Here is a 17,580-nt window from a genome sequence, read left to right on the forward strand (position 1 = left end):
CATGCTAAAAATTCTGTTGGTACAAAATACCTGGGTATCACATGCTAGGAAGCCATAATAACCTTTCCAATGATGTGTACCAGAAATAACAAGCCAAATCAACACTGATTTTCATCTTAAAATGAAGTTTCCTGTAAGTCAAAAAACACTGTGTACGTGTCATACCTCCATTAATGTAGGCTGTTCTTTAGAAAGTTTACTAAGTTAGAACTCTGAAAATGAAAGATGCAAGTGTGTGTCAAAGTCATGTTTTTCTTTTAACAGGTGGGTAATGTTTCATGATAAAAAATGTTTGCATTGAATGTATTAAGATTAATTATTAATAAGGAAGCAAGGATACTTTCATAGGACTACAGCTTCAGGATTCAGTTGCAAAACGAACAGTTCAGTTTGCTCAGTGGATGAAGGTAAAATACATTTAGTTTTAAACTAAGTTTAGTGCAGCTGTTAAGAGTGTGGATTACTCACATCTTACTTTCAGCTTTCTATATTACCGTGTAACTGTACAACTTACTCTGTGCTATGACATGACTTCCAATAAGCAAAGGTGTAAGCAACAATTATGGAAGGAGGAAAACTCTGACATTACCAAAGAAATCTTCTAAATATATACCTTGTCAAGAACCATAAGTTTAAACCAGTTACCTCATAGGGCTGGGCAATTCTTCTATCTGCTTGATCATAACTGTGGCACAGAGTTCAACTGGACGTGAACTTCACTGCCTGAGTTAGCTTCTCCCAGAGTCAATGTGATAAAGCAGTCTTCTGAAACCTAGCATGCTATCCTTCTGAGGGCTGAAGCAGAAGTTGCAACAAAAATCTCTTTGTTTACTCACACAAAAGGCTAAAATTAAGTGGCAGAGGAAAGTACTTTCCCTGCTACCAGAATCTTAATTCACAAGTGCATTTGGAATATAAAGTTCACAAGGGTGACTAAAGCAGAAGATTCAACATTATGCACACACAAACGTATTTCTAGATTCTAACAAAAATTAGTCAGAACACCACCACCATGAAGGACAGTTTATAACTAGTGATGCCCTTTGCATGCCAGCTCTGTACAACTTCAGTCTGAATGCCCACATACACTGCTGGGAACCTGCAGATTCCTCTCTACTGGAGAGATTTTTGAGTCACTTGGGAGAAAGCTGTGACCCTGCTCTTCCCTTGCAGTGGGCAGCAAAACTGGGAGGTGCAGAGAAGACAGCTTCCTGAGCCAACCCTCCAGATCCATGACACACAAGTCCAGGAGACAGCATGTGCTAAGGCTCTGCTCCTGCTGATGGGGTCAAGGACCACAACTGTAAAGGGGAACTAATGATCCTGGACTCATCTCAGAGCTTGCACTGGGCATCACACGTTACATGGCACATCCAAATCTCCCATTCAGAAGGCTATCCACAAGAAATACGAGAGTGGAAGAACCTGCAGCTGCATGTGCTGCAGTGAAATCCAGTCACTTCCCTGCATAACAGCACTACAGCAACACACAAAAAACGACAGGGTCTTTTTTTTTGTGCGAGCAGCAACTTTGAAACTGCTACTAAGGTTTCTTCTTCTACTTTCTCCCTTGTGAATGACAAAGATATGTAATTAAAATTAGCAGCAACTAATTCCAATTAGCAACACAGCAAATCCTTCAGAATACTGTTCTATATATGTTTTCTAAGTAGTACATGGAACATGCTAGGAGGAAGTAAAGTAATACTGATCTCCACAAAACACCAAATATGCAGATTTGAGTGTGCTTAGAAAGTACTGATACGTAAAAACTGCTTAACAGAAAACCCATTTGAGTTCACACTCACCAAATGACAACCTAAAATTAAGACAGAAAAAGGGAAGAATGTACTTTTAAATTCTTTAATGTGTTAAGACAAAGTTGCCTTTTTGCTATTTCACACTGTTAACTCTACAAACAGAGACAATACTATGACTATTCAAACAGTCTTATAAAAGAAAGACTTTTTTGATTTTTAGTCCTGTAAACTCCATTTCAAAATGGGCAATTGCTACATTTCTAGCTTAACAATAAATGATTTTTCTCAGTTGAAACCTGGACCCAATCTTCTATCACCAAACTTGCTATATAAAAGATCATCCAGCTGACTTGTATGTGGTTTCTATAGGAAAGAGTCACTCTGCAAGTCTGATTAAGATCCAGTATGTTATTTGTATATTGGATTTGCACATTTCATACATTCAGACATTTTCAGATAAGAACACAGCAGCAATACCCCAAACATCTGAACACCTCTTAAACTAATTTAGACATGTCAGTGCTGAAGCAATAGATGTGCTCTTGTGTGCAAAGAGGTAAAAATGCATTCTTGAACCCAAGATTCTCCAGTTCCTGAACTGTTATCTCCAAGAGAGTAAACCTCTAGAGTCCATCTCCACATGACACATTTATCTAAAGTGGCTGCACACATATAATGATGGCTTTTGTTTAGTGATCATGGTCATTTTGAGTTTGTTTAAATACTGCAGCCGAATGCTTATAAACTAATCCCAGAACATTTTGAAATGCTTCAAAGCTTTTAGCGGGGGGAACCTCTTGCATTGGCTGGGTAGATGCAGCTGACCACAGTTCACTGGAACCAGCCAGCCCAGATAAGTAAGATGAAAGCAGACATTTCCTGAAAATATCTTGAAAGCTTTCCATTAGACTGTACCAGGGGTATACACTGAAAACAGCAAGTGCCCTTGCTTGTATAGCAACCACTCTTCCACTGCTTTCTTGAACCTCTGTATTTGTATCTATTTATCTGGGGGGGAAAGATGCAACTTCTGTATTCTAGTTTACAGTGCATTATAGAGCAGCTATTACTGTAACAAAAAATCCTACACATTGCAGCAGGAAGACACAGAAAGCTACCACTGTCAATGTTATTTCAAATGACAAATAAAAAAGACATTTCACCTACAGGTAATTTTAAAGAGGCACCCACTCCACGATGAGCATGAATGCAATTATTTGAACGTAATTCTCTGGCTGTCAAAGTGAACTGTAGGAAGCATTGCTGGATGTGCTGGTTATAAAGCCAGGAGTGCCTCAGGCTAGATTTTCAATAAAGGCTGAGACTAGCTGTTCATATTTTACATGATAACTTGATTGAATAAATCCAGCTGTTCACTAGGAACAGGGAATGCTCCAATGTTGTGATCACCAACATTTTACACTTTGAGAAAGACAGTCCCACTGTCTAGTTTCAAGCACTTTATTTCAAAGCAAAGAATTAGGAGCCCTGGTTTCTTAAACAGTCAGGAAACTCAAGGGCATGTAACTACTTCTAATAGCTTCTTGAGGACCAGCAGACTATAGAGGAAGCTTAGGTCTAACTTAAGCACCAAAATTAGGTGTTATGACTATCCAACATGCTGTATCTTACAAAGAATTAATATGCACACTCCCGTGAAAGGAAGACAGCATAATCATAATGTGATACAAAATATTAAACAGTGCTGACACTTGAATTCAATACAGCAGTAATGACAATGGTTATTCTGCCCAGTAACATACCACAAAAAGGGTGAGGGCACTCAAAGTGCACTGTGAAGTACACTGAGTGCTTAGCAGATGCCATGTACAAGGAGGAAGTGGCGAGCCACAATATCGATTCACAAAATGGGGTGCAAGCGAAGTCCAATAGTTGCTACTTTAAACAAAACAACCCTGCCCTTCCATACAAACCAAAATACACTTGAGGTCTTTAGTTTCTTTGGAGGTATACCCTGAAATCCCATTCTTTCTCTGCCTTTGGTAGTCTCTGTTCTTATACCTCTGGTACCTGTAATAAGGTCTTTCATCCTCCTGGAAATCTTATTGTCTTCCAGGGTGTTACTTATGCTACTTCACTGTTTAGTGTTAGCAGCAAGATGTCCATCCTGTGTCTCGGATCAGGTCAAGGCCTATGAATACACATTCTGAAAACGTTCTCCTCTTTCAGTAACAGAAGCTAGTAAAGAACTATCTCCAACTCAGGCCCCATTTAAATTCTGCCATTTAAATCACTTTACATCTGCTGCAACATGCAGTAAAGAATCACAGAATCATTTAGGTTAAAAAGGACCTTTAAGATCGAGTCCAACTGTTAATCCAGCACTGCCACCAATAAACCATATCCCTAAGTGCTACATCTACACATCTTTTAAACCCCTTCAGGAATGGTGACTCCATCACTTGCCTGGGCAGCCTGTTTCACTGCTCAATAGTCTTTTCAATTAGGGAATTTTTCCCAATATCTGATCTAAACCTCCCCAGCGCAAATTGAGGCGGTTTCCTCTTGTCCTACAGCTTCTTACTTGTAGCAATCTGAGTTCCAGTCTTCTCAGCCAACCTCCTTTCAGACAGTCCAATAAGGTCTTGAGCCGCCTCTTCTCCAGGCTAAATATCCCTAGTTCCCTCTGCCATTCCTCTTCAGACTTGTGCTCCAGACCCTTCACCAGCTTTGTTGCCCTTCTCTGAACACACTCCAGCACCTCAAAATTTACATGAAATTACCCATAAAGAAATAAGCAGTATAGCACATACACTCTCAGTATAGCTAAGGGGAAGCCAGAGAAAACTTTAATAGGGTATAATTCTTTTTATGAACAATATTAATAAAATACGACAGGTTTGTTGGCAGACTACAGGAGGTAAGGGCCACAATCTGAGGACCTGTCTGCAAAGGGTTGCCCAGATCCTCAGTAGCCTTTCCCTGCACAATTCTAACTTCCAGTAAATATTCAAGTTTGATTAGAATTCCCAAGTAGTTACATGCTCTGTCTTAATCTTTCCAGAAATGATGCAACACTCATCATCTTCTTAGCGCAACTTTAACACTCCTTCTTACCCCACCTACATTCTTGCACATCCTTTCTTAAGAAGTGGCTGAGAGTTGTACAAAATCTGAAGATCCTGAGCTTTCATGGACCTTACAAAAGCTGAAGTCAACAGGAGTTTTATTCATGATTTCACTAGAACAACAACAAAATCTACTCTATTTTAGGATCAATTCATTTGTTTAGGGTTGGGCCCTTGACAGCAATCAGTATAAACAGAGAACCATGACCGCCTGCTACTTGCAGAACATTTTAAATCAATTATAAAGCAGTCATTAGGTATGTAAACATTTAGAGCTCATCATTTGCAGAGACACCAGCAATGTATTTCAACTTCTGACCAAAAGAGTCACCATTTCCTTAACTGTACAGAGACTACTTGAAAAATTCATAAGATCTGTTTCACAAATTACCAATTCAACCATAAGAATATATGGTAAAAATGACAAAAGATTTGTTCTTATAGTTGATAAAAAATTCATGCCAAGGCATTCAAGTAAAGTTACTTTCTGTGTTCTGATTTAATGAATCATTTGAGCGGTATCCGGCTGGGTGACACAGATGTAAGGCTCGCTGAAGCCTGCTCTAATGCCTGCTGGTATAGTCTTCCTTGGGACAGTAAAGCCAGAACAATGTGTCAGACTGAAGTAATATCAAGGAAAGTAAGTGCAGTACTGGGGATGCTACAAGGTTGGCCCACAACTCTTCTTGACCTTTGAATGTCTGTAAGTACGTCTCTGTCCTACAGGCTCCAGTGACCCAGGAAGCCCAAAAGCAGCAGCAGCGGTGTGGTAATAACCAGCCTCTGGAATAAAGATTTTTGCAGTCTTGTAATTCAAGCTGAAAGACATGCAAAGATTGCTTGATGGTTTAACCCTACTGAAAGTCAGGGCCTGACACTGTGTGAAACCACCAGTGATTGCTTAAAAGGTGAACTCATGTTAAATGTTTAAAATGGATAGGTGAGAAAACCATCTGGTTTATACCAGTTTGTACCTTTAACTTCAGAAAAGTGAATGAATTTGGAAAATATAAATTAAGGAAGTTACTTAACGCATATTACTATAGCTTTTATATATTATGTCTGTATATAGACATTGACTGAAAGACACTATAATAAAATCAGACTTCCCGTTAGGAAAACCCTTGGAAAGAATTTATTTCTACAGTAAGTAGAATAAAGCTAAGGAGGACTATAGGTACTGTAGTATCATAATCTTAAGCAATAAAGCTGATCCTTATAGAAATAAAACACTGGGTCCCCATATTCCTTTCAGATATTTGGGAGTTGCTAAAAAAAGCTTTCCTCTCTCAAATAAGTTTGCTAGAATATTCAAACAAATATATGTAGAAGCAAATATGGAAACAGTATTTCCATATTATGGAAATAATTGGCCTTTAATTTGTGAAAGTAAAATCTTTTAAGAAATTAAGTAAAATGAGAAATTAAAAGTGTAACAGTTATGCCAACTCCAAATAATACAATCCAAATAATACATGTCATTTTGTCCTGCTGTAACAGAGAAGAATATCTGTCAGCAGCAAATAGGAGAGTGAAGAATACTCCTTCACCCCACCAGCCCTCTTTAAAAACCACTAAAGCTTAACTGTTTTTTAACATGACACTAAGTTTGTTCGTTGTTAATGTGCTACTGCACGTGGGACAAACCTGGTTTGTCAAGAGAAAATACAGTTCATTTACATGAAAAAACATTTCTGTTGATTCCCAACTTAAAGTTTCCCTCCTTTTATCTGAAACTTACATCTTGTCTTGATAGGCTAAAGCAGTTACATATGAGAATGTTTGACATTAAATGGTACTTACACAGATAACAAAACAATAGCAATTAGAGTCCATTCAGGCATTTTGTGAATAATATTTCTGTTTGTTAACCTGAAAAATAATAAGAAAAAATATCAGAACATTTCAAAGTGAAAATAAGCAGAATTGTAACTGCTGAATTTTGATTTAAGTCTACCATTAAAAGACTTAATACACCTAGTTATGATGTACCATTTACAGCTGTAGCTGAGCAATTCACAGCTTTCAAGCTTCTCTCTCTCTCACCTTATCCTGTAACAGAGGAACTGCAGAATTCCCAATGTGCCTCTTTTTTTTTTGATATAAAAGTGAGATGGGGAAAACTGAACAGAAGCTAATTCTTTAAATTAGCTCACAAATAGGCCTGGCTGCTGTGAGGACTCCCCTCTCGCTCATACCCACTGGGAAGTTATCAGGCCCTGCACATGTGCTTATGAAAATATGAGCCTTCTTACACCCTTAGCTTGCCCCCATTGGCTCCAGATCCAGATTTGCTGTAAAAGCTAATATGGATTTTGTATGATACTGGAGAAAATCCTCTGATGATTCTTTATTTAAAAATGGAAAACCAGAATTACAACTACACAATGGGAGCCAGTGCAGAAATAAGAGCAAGAAAAGTAGGTTTGAATAAAGAACCACATGGGTGCTCAACAAAAGCACTGCTGTGTTTTATACCTGCTGACCTGTTTGGCTGAACTTTGTAGTAAAACAGATCTTTAAGTCAAATGTTAATGCAACTTAAAACAATTCATGTGTGAGTTGCTATCACTGAATTTAGGCATGACTTGTAGTGTTCAAGGCAAGCAATTCCATGGCAGTCACAGCTAGAAGTGAAGCTATGGCTATGTGGGCACCCAAAAAGGGCAGCTGCATTCATTTTGTTCAGACACATGGCACCATCCAACAGAAGTACCGATCGGCAAGCGCCTCCCTGTGTTTACTTCCTTCTTGCTCTAGGCTTCTCTTCTACACAGCCTTGTATAAATTCAGACCACGAGTGAAGCTGCCCTGTCATCAATAACACATCTACAGGCTCCGGTGAACGTGGGAGGCTGCTTAAAGTTAAAAACATGGCAACAAATTCACATCCAAGTTTTTGGGCTTTTTTTTCCATTTTTAATTTCTTCGGGCAAGTATCTAGTTACCAAAAAAGTGTTAAAAAGTGGGAAGATAAAAGTATTTGTACTTCTCATTGCTGAAATTCACGTTCTGTTAATAAATTCCCCCCAGTTATATTTAAAATGGTCATTAAAAACGCATTTATGATTAAGAAGCTTGATAGGATCATTCTGCATTTCCCTATTTTGGAACATTAAAAATTAACAAAACTAATTTTCATTAAGGATAGAATCATAGAATCATTTAGGTTGGAAAAGACTTTAAAGATCATGAAGTCCAAAGACAGGAATGATCAAAGTGGTATTAAACTAGTTTTCCTCTCAACTCTCCAAGTTTTCCAACCAAAATAAGGCTTTGAAGCAATGATTACTCAAGCAGTGTCTCAAGAGCTTGAGTTTTGTTAAATAATGAAAAGACCTGTTTTGTACTACATGTACAGAAATTGTCAAAGATAACAAAAATAATCTGTATTTGCTGAATCTTTTGGCTCTAGTTTGATGTGACAAGATTCATGTTTACCAATTACTATTTGAAATAGCTTAATGGCATTAGCTGGCAACAAAGCTTCCACCTGGTAAACTGTACCATTTTCTAGCTATAGAACAAGAGACAAAACAAAGGCTGAATATCTTGACTCGGTACTGATGACAGTGATAAACGCTACCAAGAAATGCCTGATGGAATCATCCTGACAGGCAATTCATACGTAACATTCCAGTTATTCTGCTATGGTAAGACACAATGGAAAAGACAGCTCTGAGCCATCTGGGAGAACTCTGTCAAATAGAGAAAGCAGCTTTATTTCAGTGCTCTACAAGGAGTTATTATTGATTAGAGGACAGGAAGGTGTCATTCTTGTACACAACCTCTCAGGTACAGTTATTTGTGTCAATTAACTCTTATTCAATGTTAGTATTGATTGGCAAGGTCTGAACACTAGTCACTGCCATCAATATGCTGTTTATGAAGGAGGTAGTCAAAAGACACAGACAACCATCAGGATACGGCAGTGTGGCTCTGCTGATGTATTACTGTCACTGGGCTGGATGAACAGTCAGGCTTCCACAAGGAGTAACCTTTCAGTACAACACCTGCACTAAAACACTTGTGCACATTTCAGGCCGATCAGACTAGAGCTAGCAACCTACAGGTGTGAAGCCTGAAATAAAAAGGAGCAGTGGAAGGGCAGTCACTTTCAAAAACAAGCTGTGTGTCAACACCAAGGCCTCTGAAGAGCAAAGCTTTCAGAAAACATGGAAGCGCAAGTCCTCTGTAAAAACGGTTCATTAATTCTTTGTCTTGCCTACAGGAAAAACTGTTCTTCAGAACAATCCATGGAAGAGAGGTCAGTAGATTTCTGTCATAAACATACAATGTGAAAATGTTAAAACTGTACAAAACTTTGTGTACATGACTGAAGTATTGCAGTGAAAATGTTTTCTGTTAAAGAGTTTGGCTAAATTCTCCCTCACCTACTCAAAGAAAGGAAACAATATGCAACATTTCAAAACAGCATCTCTACTTTCCTGGCCTCTGTAGGGCAGGATAGGTAAACCACAGAAGCTGGATAATCCCAAATAGCTGTGCGGGTCTCTTAATTGCTAGTCTGTGGGTGTTGTGGTTCACCCTCATAAAATGCATAAAAATTCCTTCCCAAATGACCTTCCAATAACTGACTAGTGCCCGGCCTCCAAAGAAAGTGAACTCTGAAACAGAAGAGTACCAGTAATAGTAATTGCAGGAATACAGAGGCGTCCAAAGTTAAAGTAACCAGCAAATAAAAAAAGTAAACCCAAAATAGAATCATAGAATGCCACATTGGAAGGGACCTCCAGGATCATCTGGTCCAACCTTTCTTAGCAAAGCACAGAATCATAGAATGGTTTGGGTTGGAAAGGACCTTACATCTAGTTCCAATCCTCCTGCCATAGGCAGGGATGCCTCACACAAAACTATGCTGCTCAAGGCTGTGTCCAACCTGGAACTGACCTAGATTAAATGGCCCAGCACCCTGTCCAGCCAAAAAAAGTCAGAAAAAGAGCATACACAATTGGTTCTACTTTTCTTCCTTTAGTTGTCTTCCTATTTAACTGCTGTCAGATGCCAGTTCTGCTAGCAGAACTCCATTAGCAAAGAATGACCTGATTTGTGAACAGTGCCTGCTGTTGCAGCAGATTTAAGCACATCCCTAAGTGCCTTGTGCAAGAACATAGACAGAGACCACAAGAAACTTGAAATTATGAGAAAGAAACTCAGCAATGCAGGAGCTCGGCACCCTTTCCTCAGCAGGATTACATTTCCTGGGGTTTCTAGGAAATAATAACAGCATAACAGGAACACTGTCCACTGGGGAATATGAGACAAGACACCAGGATTATTATGCTAAATAGTTATCGCTGAACAGGTACCATCAGGTAGCATGAACAAGATGCAAGAAAATGTAACTGGTTAACATAAAATAATATTTTAAAAGTGTATTTTTCTCTATACCTATTTATAAATTACAGTCTTGAGTGTTATTTCCTCTTCTAAAAGTTTGTTTTTATCCTCATAATAGAATATACTTGCCATCTATGAATCTATGATTAACAAGTTGCTATGAATTTGACTAATAGCTAGCACCAATGAGTTACCGGTGCTTAATGTACGTGTGCTGATAAGCCATCCATGTTTGCCCTCTTTCAGTTTTGCCCAGCATGTCTGTGTTCTTACACTGGGTGAAAAACACATGTCCCAAATGGAGATGTTCTTTGTTTCATTTTACAATTGATGTTTGCTGCAAAGTGAAGTCATCAGCATCTTTGTAAATGAAGCAGCCTTTTTGTTCAGGCAGCCAGATCCCAGGTGTAAGCATATTTAACTTCAGTTCAAGAATGTGACCTGTTAGTTTGGCTGTTTGCCTGTTCTGCAAGGCAGCAAGCTGTCTCCATGGGATTAGGACATAAAGCTGTGACTTTGGGACCTCAGCTACCTAGAATTTTTCCACAACTTGCCCTAAGATAAACAAAATTATTTAACCCAGGTCAGGAAAGGCAAATACTAAAGCATATGTTGTTTTTCTTTAGGCTTCAACTAGACCAGCTTAACCATAAACCCCAGCTCCTCTACCCCCTTATTTACGTTCTGTAGTATCATTTGGTAGTACCATAGTTTGGTAACAGCCAACAAAAATGTGCTACTATTATAACTTCAGGCTCTCTTTAAGAGAGGGCCATTTACTTGAGAAAAGGTCATTAGAAAAGGACTTGAAACCCAGAACCTAAAATTCCACTCAACGTGAGTAATAGTTAAAAACCTATTAATCAGTGCGTACACTAGATAACATACACTCATGATGCACATTTAAAAGCTAACAGATTGTCTTGGAAACAAGGTAAGACAAAGCTATAACAAAAATTCTTGAACACACCTTTAAGAAAGGGCTATCATATTCATTGATAGAGTTCAATGTCAATGATAAGCTCCATAAAAGGAACTAAAAATGCTTGCAATCATAAGACACAGAAGACATTGTTTTCAATATGAAATACTATGTTTTAAAATCCCCCAACAGCCACACATTAACAATAATTTCTACATAAATAGATGATTTTCTTGTGATCTTTTAACAAAGAGCACTTACGCACCCAGGAGAATTATCTGACATCTCAGTTTTCGTAACAAAAGCTTACAGGCACTGAGGGACTTCGTTTGGGAAGAGCTCTAACCATTCTAAAATGTCTCTCGAGATGCCTCTAGTGCGTTTCCCAGCATTGATGATTGAATAAAATGCTACCCAAAGGAGGCTGACCTGCAAGCGTTCCTTTAAAAACCAATGGAGCTGAAAATCGTTGCTTAGTTCACCACATGCTCTTTTACCCCTCTTCAGCTAAGCTCTACTACAGCCATGTGTTTTATCTCCTACCTTCTTTGGCAAGTTCTTCAGCCCGAAATATTTCCAGTAAAAAAGCACGGAAGAGCAATAGCATTCACCAGTGCTCCCTTCGCAGTCATTAAGCATTTTACCCACATTAATGAAGAAAGCAGCATTTAAGTTTCTATACCCTGCAAACATAAACCCTGTTTAACACTTATCCCAGGCCCCCTGCCAAAGCATTCCAGCTAAAAATCAGAGAGACCACTCATACTAGGTAAATTTAAACCTGTCTACAGAACTAGAGATTCAAACCTATGCCTTCATCTAAATATCCATGAGCCAGCTTTTGTTTATCAGACCCTTCTGTATCAGAAATGCAAGAAGGAGAAAGAGCCCAAAGGCTTTTGTTGCTTTCCTATTTCCTGTATTTTTGTTTTGCTTTACTATCAGTGACTATAAAGCTCCATTTGTTTTGAGAGAGAGATGTATAAAGGCACTTACAAATTCTTGTGTAGTGCCCACAGTTGATTGAACTGTTCCCTTCCCAAAATGCTGAATTACTATTCAATTTATATGGAATTATATATATATATATTTAAATTATATATGGAATCTTTACAGTAAGAGAGCCCCACGAACTTGCTACCATTATCTTCAACTAACTTCCTAACAGAAAAGACTTCAACTCACAAAGTTGATCTTAGGGATCAGAAATAGATCAGGGAAGACTTTTAAAATATAATAAATTATTGGTACATGAGCCAGGAATTGGGTTCAAAGCCCAAATTAATTAGATCTCATTCAATGGTGTAAGTATATTTACATACATTTGTGGATTTAAGTTTTTAAAGTCCATTTTGGCTCTGAGGCTCTTTTGCTATAAGCCACTTTTAAAATATCATATTCAGGCCACATTGTCTTTGCATAGCAAAAATTATTTAATACAGAGGTTCTGGTTTTGAGAACCTCCAGGAATTACTACATAATAAATCATATAAAAGCAGACAGAGAGATCAAATGCAGTTTTTCCAGTTTCAATCCATAAGCTAAAGTGACTGTTAAGCATTTAGACAGCAGAGCAACAAAACTATTTGAAGTCACCAAGATCTTATTCAAATAGTAGTGATATGTATTTATATACACACAGTATATACATGCTGCTCCAATATAACCCAAAATACCTTCCCTGGTTTCAGTGCTGTTGGTAAAATAAAAGGTTAATCACATCTTAAAAGACTTCAACTACAGAATCAAGTTCAAACACTAACAAGTCTTAGAGATCATGCAGAGAGCCACCAGAAAGGAAAAGAATATCCTCCATATCTAAATGGGCAATTCCTTGCTATGTGTTTTAGTGCTGTCCTACCAGATGTCAGATAAATCGTAAGGAATCAGGTAGAGATGGGTTTCTATGCACCAAAACAAAAACCACATGAATGAGTTTTGGATAACTTACATGCAAACCTCTTGCAAGTTGGGGATTTGGGGGGAAATTTTCAAGAGTGACAATGTACATAGAGTTAGCAACTGCTGTTGCTCCTTTTCCTGACAATACTTCAAGATGCAGGACGTAATCTAGGTCCAAGTTATGATATCTATGTCCTAAAGAAAACCTAAAATTGCTCAGAGAAGTTACCACCATGCCGTTTTCTCTCCCTCCCTCTTTATACCAGTGTTTCCAAATACTGCCTCTACTGCTTCTGACTGAACCAGAAACTTCAGCTGTGGTGTTAAAGTGTCCACTAGACCTACTTCCCCTTGAAATAGGAAAGGGGACAGGCCAAACCGGACCTTATTCCTGGCTCTAGAAGTTAGTGGTAACAATTATGAATCACAGTAAAACCATTTAGCCCAGCTGTAGGGAGCCAGAGCAAAAGAAAGCGACAGATCTCAGAAACTCACACTTAATAGGAGGTGACGAGGTAGCAGAACTTTTAAAAGACTCACCACCATCCTCCAGAGACCACTGGCCTAGTTTTTAGAAACCTACAAATACTCCTGGTGACCTAGCCACTGGCAGGAGCAGGGAAAGGCTTGACTTGTAAGTCCACAGGGAACGTGACATTAACTACATGAACACACAGCTAGGAAAGGGCAAATCCGCAATGGGGCCCTCTCAGTGTCTAAATCACAAACATTCAACAGCATGTTTAATTAATCAAGCAAAAAGAATCTCCAAATAAAGACCAATACTCACCGGAAAGTTCTGACAAGATTTTTCAGCTCTGTATAAACATCACCCGGAGTAATCTGAAGAGGGCCCAAAACTGCAGGCAGTCTGGAAGGCAAAAGACACCAGTCAATATACACTTTCCTCTTTCTTATTTCTTCTCAAGGAGGCCTTCCATCAAAGCTCAGCAAAGTTAGTAAGAGATGGACTTTTGTGCAGCAGATGAGGCCAGTGATTTACATTTCAGATTCCTCTGAGTGGTGTCTGGGCAACACCTTCACTTTGTAATGGCTTGTTTTTACAAATAAGAATTTCTAGTTCAGTGTGAACATGAAAAACAACTAAACATAGTTTTACTACTACTATTATTAACTTCATGTTTCTGTTCTGACAGGACATCCTTACCAAAAAAATCAAAGTGTCTACATTATGAGGGTTAGACATCAAAGTGTCATAAATGTTTCAAATATTTGTATTTATTTGGTTTAAAATTAACAGACTAAAGGAAACTGCATGTCTAAATAAGGTTTGCACAGAGAATATATCTGCTAACTGCAGGCTCACATGGCTGCAGCAAGAATAACATTCCACTGTAAGCCTGATAGTTGAAACCAAGAGAATAGTAAGGTCATCAGAACATTTAAAAAGAAAGAAGACTACAGACTGCCTCCCTGTTTGACTGTGTGTAAAACTGATACAGCACACAACAAACCACACGTGCTGTTTAACTAGTTGTCAGTATCCCCAGATGCTGGAAATAACATGCATTGGTTTTCACATTCAGGATTAAACTTTTGCCTCTATTTACTTGTTTAATAGTTACTATCCTCTTGCATTTGAATATCCAGTTATTTACATTTATATGCATATGATGCATCAATACTGCTGAAGAATCAAGACTTCGATTCACCTTTCTATCACTGCCTGTTTTACAAAAACTGAACACAGGGCTCTTGGGATGCTGGCTCATATGCCCATTTACCTCATCTCAACACACCAACAAATCATTGTTTTATCACAATGAACATTGTCTCTATGACTGGAGTGTGACAGGACTACTGCATGGCATGATATTTAAAGCAACCAACTAAAGAAGCAGATAGTCAAGAATAAAACCTTCAAAGATGAAAAAATTCAGTCTGTTTTTCTTACCCCCTATTTATCAAGTACCAAACTTTTAACAGAAATTTTGCTAGAGGCTGAAAATGACTGATAAACTTGGGGAAAATTTTGAAGGTGTTGAGAAACTGCTTTACTAGTCCTGTGACACTGACAGAAAGGTCAGAGAGAGCCACCTTACCTGAAGCATGGTTTGATTCCATGTCTGTGGCTCATCCACACTTTTAGCAGGTAGAGAGAAACAGAATGAAGTGTTTTAGGAAAATCTAGTTTGGCTGCTAACACAAACTACAACCACAGAAAAGCTGAATGCCTGTAACAACTAACCTTTGCAACTGTACCACAGATGACTGTCTCAGAAATAAGTTCTTTAGGGCAGTAACAGGTTTAAGTTATGGCTAAGGCCACCTAGAAAAAGCCAGAATGTCCTTGCATAGTGTTTGTTACGTTAAATGATGCTGAATGAGCAGCGACTTCAGCTTGACACTCACCAAAGTAAAGGATACTTACACTTTTCTGAGTTTTTCAAGGACGATTCTCTTTCTAATCTGCATTTGTGCATTTGAATCAACAAGTGGGAAGGTGAGATCTTCCTGCTGATCATCCTGTACCAGACAAAAAAACTTTAACAGCTATAACATAATATTTCAAAGTCAATGCATCAAAATAGTCACAGCTTAACAATAAATGTTTAAACATAAGAAAACTCTTAACCCCAAATAGAAAAAAACCAAACAACCTAAACACAGAAAAACAACACAAAAACTTACTGCACAGAAGCTTGCTTAATCTGACCCAATGTACAGTGTGTTAACCTGCTTTTCCCCTTCCCTATGCTAGATACTTATCCACTTACGATGACAGAAACAAAACTGCCTCAACACTATTCCACTGGACACTTACCTCATCTTTGCTTGGATGTTCCTCTGCTTGTGCACTTGTCTCTGCCTCTTCAGCCAAGATGCATTTTCCTTTATAGAACTCTTTTACTCGGAGTTGTAGGAACTCTGTTTCTTCTTTTAACTTTTCATAACTAGGCACTGGCTTAACTATTCCACCTGGGCCTGTGAAAGGTAATGAATAGTTCAAACTGTTTTCAGACCCCCCTACAGCACCAGCATTAAGATCATCAGCTGTATCTAAGTCATCCTCATCAAGCTCTTCATTCTCCCGGTCAGCAGATGCTATGCTCTCTGAAGAACATAAAGAACTGTAGTTTGGGCCATAGAGAAATTTTAAAGTTTCCTCAGTTCTCCATTCTGTAAGTGTTTGCTTAAGCACTTGTAATAAACTGCCCTTGGAATTAACTGGATGCCTCAGTTCTGCTGTTCTATGCTCCTTTGAGTTAGCTAGTGCTCTTTTAAGATGTTCTGCCCCTCTTCTGCTCACACCTAGATAAACTATCTGTGAACCACAGGTATTTTCACAGTTTTCTGAAGCACTTGGTTTCCCTGGGGTCACACCTGTTGAAGGTGTTACAGTTACTTCATTATGACCAGAGCAAGCACGTTTTTCTTCTTGAGCATCTAATTTACAATTAGATAGTCGTTCAGTGACTTCTACCACATCTGAGTCTTCAGTTTTAGGGCTGGAATATACTTTCTGAGCAGGCTTCTTTTTGAGGATGCTGTTTCTGTGCAACTGCTGTGCAATACTGGCTGAACTTGACTGACTTCCTGGTAGGACAGAAGAAACAAATTCTTGTTCGGTATCACTACTGCTGTCACTGGCTTTGTCTTGAGAAGCAGATTCACATGGATTATGATTTTCAATGTCGGATGCTTTAATTGTCTCATCACATATTTTCACTTCTTCTCCAGACTGTCCACTGTAACAGAAAACACAAGCCATCAATGAAATAAGAAAGGGTGTTACCTGCTTTTCATTCTTTATTAGATAAATAAAGCATTTTTCTCTTATAGCAGAAGGGAAGCTTTAAGAATCATAGCTGCTCTTCTAAAAGCCATCTTGAACTGAAGACTTGTGATGTTTTGCAATCAAGATGACAAATGTAGACACCATTTAGATAAGCGAGTTCTCAGTTGCTTATTGGCAGTTAGAAAAGAAATAGTAAACAAGGTATTACTGAAGACAACAGAATAATGTATGACTTAGCACGAAGAATACTGCAATTCTAAAATGAAGATGGGTGCTTTAACATATATAGGAATACACTATCCTAAAATCAGGGGGAGAAGCAGAGCTGGTTTCAGCATATGTAAGTTTGCCACCTAATGGCCATTGCAAAAGAAAGCGAACAAAACAAAACAAAAAAACCACAATACACAGCAAGGTACAGAGAGATGACAGAGTAGCATGATTTCATTTTAGCCGATATGGATGTTTTAGATTAAGAAGCACAGAAGCTTTCATCACATATAATTGGTACCATTTTCTTTATAAAGAATAGATGTTATAAAATATGCAAACTATAAACAGTGGATTTGTTTCAGATTTCAACAGGCTCAATTAAGACATAGAGGCCAAGAGCAGCTGTATACTAAATCATACAGATCAAATACGCTGGTCTAGAATCACAAAGGAAATCCCCCCCCCATTGTGTAGGCTCTAATAAGGTCTTTTGTATAACACAGGAAATCAAAGATTCCCCTTTCACCTGATTTAATGCTAATATTTCTAACTAGAAGCGCCTATAACAGAAAA

General features: G+C 38.3%; 1 protein-coding gene across 4 annotated transcripts in view; it reads right to left on the reverse strand.

The window, feature by feature from the left end:
* The window catches only part of RPAP2 (RNA polymerase II associated protein 2), a 38,245-nt gene that overhangs the window by 12,743 nt on the left and 7,922 nt on the right, over positions 1 to 17,580 (reverse strand). For 2 of the 4 annotated variants that reach the window (XM_061465474.1, XM_061465473.1), the window contains exons 8-11: positions 15,820 to 16,744; positions 15,427 to 15,521; positions 13,825 to 13,905; positions 6,653 to 6,721 (exon numbers count right to left, since the gene is read on the reverse strand). In XM_061465474.1, the coding sequence (XP_061321458.1) occupies positions 6,653 to 6,721; positions 13,825 to 13,905; positions 15,427 to 15,521; positions 15,820 to 16,744 (1,170 nt within the window). Of the gene's footprint in view, positions 1 to 5,009; positions 5,633 to 6,652; positions 6,722 to 13,824; positions 13,906 to 15,426; positions 15,549 to 15,800; positions 16,745 to 17,580 lie in introns of those variants that run through there. The other 2 variants (XM_061465472.1, XM_061465475.1) reach the window with 2 other exon arrangements.

Source organism: Pezoporus flaviventris, unplaced genomic scaffold (assembly GCF_033815535.1).
Source record: "Pezoporus flaviventris isolate CSIRO_AGI_PZ_B2104156 unplaced genomic scaffold, CSIRO_AGI_Pfla_v1 ptg000040l, whole genome shotgun sequence".
Taxonomy (NCBI): Eukaryota; Metazoa; Chordata; class Aves; order Psittaciformes; family Psittacidae; genus Pezoporus; species Pezoporus flaviventris.